This window comes from Vanessa atalanta, chromosome 5 (assembly GCF_905147765.1).
Source record: "Vanessa atalanta chromosome 5, ilVanAtal1.2, whole genome shotgun sequence".
Lineage (NCBI taxonomy): Eukaryota > Metazoa > Arthropoda > Insecta > Lepidoptera > Nymphalidae > Vanessa > Vanessa atalanta.
The window spans coordinates 7011035-7018033 of NC_061875.1; the positions used below are offsets into that span (position 1 = coordinate 7011035).

Here is a 6999-nt window from a genome sequence, read left to right on the forward strand (position 1 = left end):
ATGTTTATGGGTAAAGCGTAAGATGTTATTTAGTGTGTCGAGGTCAATCTAAAGAAGCGATCGTCATATCGTATGTGTTAAATCCTGGAGTTTTTTTATTGATTCGTTTTCATTTTAAAAATGTACAGCTCTTTTAGTTTCGTTCTACTATAAACTTTATTGGAATTGACCTCCGCAATTAGCACCTTTGTGACATCTAATTTGACACCACCAATGTTAAATTGTTTACATCATCTCTCTATATAATATATTTTGACCGTCACGTATTAAATAATGATAAAACAGGACGAATTTATCCGCAATGCATCTTTGGCACTGATTTTGCATTTATTTAATAAATAAATAGCGTACATATGATCTTTCCTTGCAAATCTTAACTATCACAGTTCAATTATTGAGCATTCATTTTTATATGTTTTTAATTGCTTTGAGTATAAGAAATATCGAGTACCATTCTGTAAACAGGCTATTATGAACAATATTTTGAAACATTGAGTTATGTACAATAAATTCCTAATATACAAGCGTGTTTTCAAATTGGTACAAGCGTAGGTCGTCGTTGATCATCTTATGGAGCGCATGAGGTCATCGAAGGATCGTTGTAAATGTCGCATCTTAGTTTCTGGAGGGTGGTGGGGGTGGCAGAGATGCAATGTAGTCCAGAGCTTTCTGAATTGCTGGTGGTATTGGCGGGGGAGTAGGCAAATGTGCGCCCTGAAACAAAATTAAATCATGACTCTGTGGCATTGTGCACGAAAATGTGTAAACAGACAAGTTTAAATACACTTAATCCTTTTCAAATATTTAAGAACTATAATTTTAAGTTCTCATTAAATATAATCGAACAATAATAAAAGTTTTGGTGCTTTACAAAGTGCTTTACAAACTAATTTTGAAGAACCTGAGTTATCACTGAATGTCAATTACGCTAATTACTGTTTAGCCCTCTTATACATACTCTCACACATACTCGATTATAATTAGTTTATCTTCATCGTTCAAAAGGTACTCAAATTCTCAAAAATTTTATTCTTAATATTGTCCCACTTTTATGACATACTAACTAAACTTAGTAACTTTCTCGTCACGTTTGCAAAAATTGAGGTATTGTGTATTGTACTTACTTCAGGTCTGAAGCCATTCTCGTCATCGGCTACATAGCTGAGATTGATAACGGTGCCGTCTGGTGCGGTGTAACTGAATGAACCTTGAGCTATTATTACATCACTGCTGTCAGGTCCAGTTGCCTTTTTCAAGCTTCCAGTTTCATCTGCTTTTATACCATTTTCTGTCTCGTAGCTAAAAATAAAGAACAATGCATTTTCTTTTGATACAATCATACAAAGTTTTAATAATGAAGCTATGTAAATTATGCGCAAAATTATTGCCTTCCTTCTATCTAAAATTGCTATAAAAATATATTTTGATATTATTTTATTTATCTAAAAGCAACATTCGCGGTTTTTTAACAACACTAACATCTTCATTGGTCATAAGGCGAATACAATTATTTTTAAAGTATTACTTAATATGTATTCAATACCAAACTAAATCTTCAAGTTTGCTTAGATGTTTGGCTTAATTATATTACTGTGTGTTTTATATAGCATATTAGTAATATTAAACATACCTGTAAACATATGATCCATCTGCCTGTTGGTCAAATTCTTGCTTTAGTATAGCAATCACCTGATCCGCAGGCTTCTGCGGCGCTGCAGCTGCTATGGCGACGAAGGCAAGAATTAACAAAATCTTCTGAAAATAAAAAAATAAAATATGTTCTTTATATCTTTCTAGTTATATTTGATATGTATTATTTAGCATCACATATAAATCACACACAGTCAAATTACGAAAAAATAATTAAATAATTTTAAGTCGTGAAAATAATTGTAGTAATCTTTAAAATTATAAGATAAATTTATTTAACATTATTTTAAATGCAATTAAAAATACATTCACTTATTTTTATGTGCAAAGTCTAATATTTTAATGTAATTTTATTAATTACGCCTGTGTTATATATGCTGCTAATCTTATTGATCATATATATTGCTAAAATTTATTAACAGGCACCAGTATCTTGGACAATATGGTTTTTAATACAAATGTATTATTTATGCAGAATAGTACATCAAAATCACAAATAAATTTATCGCGTTACTACACGTATGTTAAGCTACTGATTTGTTTCAGTTCCATGCCTAGAGTGAAACTAAGGTTATCCTTTTAACCTGTCTGTAAAATACCGGAGTGCATCTTTAGAACAGAAAAAGACAGCCAGCATCTTTTTTTAGAGAATACGTTTACGTATCTTTGGTTGCTATTAAAACATAATAATAGCAGTAAATAGTCTGAGCCTAAGTTGTAAGGTATTCACAATGTGCGAACCTTTATTGTAGAGAGATGTCGTAAACACATTTTTTGCGCTAACATTGCAAACGCTGGCGGAACTCTTCGAGATAGATCAAAATAATGTACTACAGCATTGTAACCTTAAAAAAGTCATCAAAAAAGTCCACGATGGTATGTGTTTATCTCTTAGTGATAACCCACAACAACCATTTATTATCCTTTACTTTTTACGAAAAATAATGGCTTATTTTCGAAGCGATTTTACCGAGACCCTTTACAGCGTGTAATTTAAAGGAATATTTTCGGAAATATAACAGATTTAAAACGCAGGGTCATAGCGGTTTGTATTGTCTAACGACTGAAAAACTCACAGTTTTTCAGTCGTTAGACAATAAACGTTGTAAGACATTCCGTAGTATGTTTGGTGGCAGCATTGCACCCGTGCGAAGGTGAGGCTGGTCGCTAATAATAATAAATGTAAACGTAATCTTACAATTATATGATATGAAAAACAATACCCTTATATATTATTTATCACAATTTAATGCGTATCTTTAACGCCATACCATTTTATTGTTAAAAAATAAACATATACTTCTTTGTATAATCCAGTAATTGTGCTACGCATCAATCAATATCTAACTATGTGCCTTCTTATTCATATTGGAATTCTACTAGTTCTTCCATATATTATTGAAAAAGAATTTTATTTATTATTTATTCATCCATACATTTAAATAATTGCATCCTGTTTTATTGCGATAATTTATTTCATATTTATTAAGTTTTTTAAGCATTTTTTTTACAAAGTAACCTGAAACGAAACACTTGGTAGTTTTACAATAATATGCTTAGAGCATTATTGCAAATTAATTTTTCGGATTTACAAATTTGAATTTCCGATAATTTTGGAAATATGTATAAGTTCAATATGTTGACGTTAGATGGAGCTAGTTGACTAAATTGAGATGGATTATTTCTGATCTTAACTTTTCTCAGCTCAATCGTGGACTTTAGTGTTATACAGTTTTATAGAGTATTATATATAATAAATTATATAACCGTTTATTTTACCAATTCAAATAAATTTACTACAAAAATACTACAATGTTTTTTAAATACCATTTATATATTACGTAATTATATATAAAGTATAGGCTTGCTTTACAAATTTTTCAAGATTTCATGTTTTTGTCTACTAGTATACTAATATCAAAAATCTTTATTAATGCATTTATGTTATCGTTTATTTTTTTGTACAATCGTACTGTACTTCGTCTATGTGAAATAATATTTTTTTTTATATTTAGATCGCAGCACCACCTATAGGGTCCAATAAGAACTATCCAGAGTAATACACCCAATTTTTTTTATTGATATCTGTCCAACCAGCTAGTAGGAGACCATATATATATATATAAATTCGATTTGGTACTCATGGGAATTGGTCCGTCACATGCAGTTGTTTCTTAAACTATGATATTATAATTGAATGTTGCTTACAAGACAAATATGCAAAATTTTTAGATATTTTATTCAGATTTTATATACATTTATTGTAAACATATTACAATATTTATATTTTAAATGGTGTATTTTTAATGGAAAAATTATTTTTAGAGATAATTAATAATATAATTATTTGTAATGTTATAAAATTACACAACTCAGTTCGATATTATAGGTAAACAGTGCCATAAAATTTTATTTTATAAAACTTTCAGCTCAGTTTCTTCGCTTATTAAATTGCTTATTTAAGGGGGAGATTTGAAGTATCCATTATTTTATATATTAATTATAAAAAAAAATATTGCTTTTAATTTAATATAAAATAGTATTGTAGGTTTACTAAGAGGTTTATTTTATGAATTTAATATTTGTTTAAACTTTCAACACGGCACATACTACACTTGGATTCTTATCCGGAATTAATGTTATTTTTTTTATTATAACAGAGCTAAGATCTTATACCTTTAAATAAATTTATATTTACATTTACGACAAATCTTTTATCTACGATCTTATTAACTCATTAACTCAAACACCGTATCGGCTTAATGTTTTAAGGTAACAAGCGTTAAATTTTATAATTTTTTTTTTCTTATTTTGATCATCTCAAATGATTACATTGAATTTATACGCTTTTAATGGATGTTGAAATCTGTTAAATTCTTTTGACGTTAAGAATTAATGACTTAAGATTGATTTTAATGAAAATGTCACGAAGAACCAGAATGCTAATAGAAATGTTTTATTGATACTTGAATTATTATATAAACTGATTTCAACTACCAACGAAAAGTTACAAACAATAAGTATAATTTTAATAATTCGTCCTGAAGTTATATAAAATATATTATAAAAATATGTTTAAATTGTATAATATATAAACGTACCATATACTTATTTAGTTGCTTATTTGATTCAGACCTGCACTAAAATAAACAAATATTATAAATCGTTTTATGTATGGTCGTAAGCAGAACTCGTATGCATACAAAGACATAATGACAAACATTTTGCAAGTGTTGAGTTGTGGGAACATGACACAGAATTTGAGTGTTACCTCGAAAACACAATGTTCTACGTGGTAAAACAAAAGGTGTGCGTCTAATTAAGCGCTCGCACGCCACTTCAAAACCAGAGACGAATTTAAACTGATTTCAATAAAAAAAGCGACTTTGTTAATTTTACAATAATTTAAATTCATATAAAAGTGTGTATTTTGTTTAATACATTAAATCGGTAACAATATTTAATCTTATTTCTCTAATCCTAATCAGTCAAGTACTCTACCTGTGGCTACCCTATATTACTAAAAGAGGCTCGCTCTTAAACGATAAGCCTATCTGTATACCGAACATCTTTATATTCCCTTGGCATTATGAATGTTTATACTTTCATTTATTCTAATGCAATGATAATATAAATAAATACGTTTTTATTAAAATAAAAAATAACGTTACCTTATAACTTTCGAATAATTACGCAATTATTTGGTATTTTACGTAGATACGATAATAATATGTTTATATTAAAATATAGTCCTACCACTTGGGTTGAAATAGGTAAACAATGCTATTAGCAAAGGTCGGATGCAATAAATGCAGCGGGGCTTGCGAAAGCCGTGCGACAAACCGCTTGCCCTGCTCATCTTAAGAAAATATGCATATGATAAAAATATGCAAATTTTATGAAAATATTTAAACATACACAATAAATTACTTCGCTATACAATATACAAAATATTATATTTAAATTCGACTCTATTGTTATTTAATTTAAATTAAACAATGACATGTGAAAGTCATTTGAAAATATTTAATTGTAACTTATATAATTTATGTTTTGAAAATATTTAGAGAATACATAATATATAAATATATTAATATTACGAAGATTTAATTTTAAAGTTTATTTGATATTTACTTACTGGAAAAAATAACGCTATTTTAGATATCAATATATTTTAAACTAACATGTAATTTTTTTTCTAAAAGTATGAAATGTTAATAACACATGTACCTAATTCTACGAGAGCTATTTATGAAACGAAATCTTTAAAAGCTTTGTTTTTTATTGATTTACAAACATGAACAGTGGCTATTAATTAAGAAAATAGAATGTCACGGCTACAATAGCAATTAAAACCGATAATTAACACCCTTTGATTAATTCAAAATCCTTATAAAATTTGCATATAGAAGCGAATACAAACATAGCTATACCATAATCGTTGCTCAATTAACGCATTCTTACATCTACTTTTTAATCGGTTTGAACGAATACTTAAAAGATTATAAGAAGACTAACTAATGTCATCCTTTTTAATATTTTTACAAAACAAATATTTATATAATTACTCATATATAAGTACCCTAATAGTGTATACCGAATTAGATAGACCCTTGGAGCTCATATTCCGATATGACTTTATATTAGGCTATTTAAATATTCTCGATTTAATAGACAACTGTAAAAAATATGTAAATTCACTTACCATTTTCATCGTGTATGATGTTTCCAGTTAAATGTTAAGGATGCGCAAGATTGTATCCTATGTGGTGATGTCGGCGTGTGCGCCGGATTGTACTTAGCCTCTAATCACCTGTCCCTTTTATAGAGACGCAGGTTTGTCTAGCCATTGCATACAAGCAGGGGGAGCCTGCAACGACTGCAAAACACAGGGCCGTATTTGAAACTCAGCTATATGTTATCTTTTATTAAACATTGTTAATCCATGCACTTTTATTTTCTACGATTATTTAAAAAAAAACAGCTTGGACAGAATCGAGCTATAAATTCATTGAATTTCTAGTAGATGTTCATGAAACATCGACTTGATAAAGATGTTTTTTTAACTTAAAATCAATGCATATTATCTCAAACTACACGATTAAATTATCTCAATTGTAGCTGCAGGTGTATTAATACTGATTGAATAAATCAAAATCGTAAAAACCGAGAATTTAATATAAAACAAATTTTATTGTGATTAAAATAACATGATTGTAAAACTATGTTATTAAGTCCCTCCCTAAATTATAAATGGTTCGTGCTAGTTCCATTGATTAGTCCAGAAGATTTTTGTGTGACATTATCAAACTCAAATTCAAATTCTTTTATACAATATAGAAGATACCA

General features: G+C 28.4%; 1 protein-coding gene across 1 annotated transcript; it reads right to left on the bottom strand.

The window, feature by feature from the left end:
* Positions 1-291: 291 nt before the first annotated feature.
* On the bottom strand, positions 292-6446 carry LOC125064002 (endocuticle structural glycoprotein ABD-4-like). Its single transcript, XM_047670765.1, has 4 exons — positions 6356-6446; positions 1631-1755; positions 1125-1299; positions 292-714 (listed from the first exon to the last, which is right to left on the bottom strand). Exons 1-4 carry the CDS (start codon positions 6362-6364, stop codon positions 616-618), a joined length of 408 nt encoding a protein of 135 aa, XP_047526721.1. The 5' UTR covers positions 6365-6446; the 3' UTR covers positions 292-615.
* Positions 6447-6999: the final 553 nt, after the last annotated feature.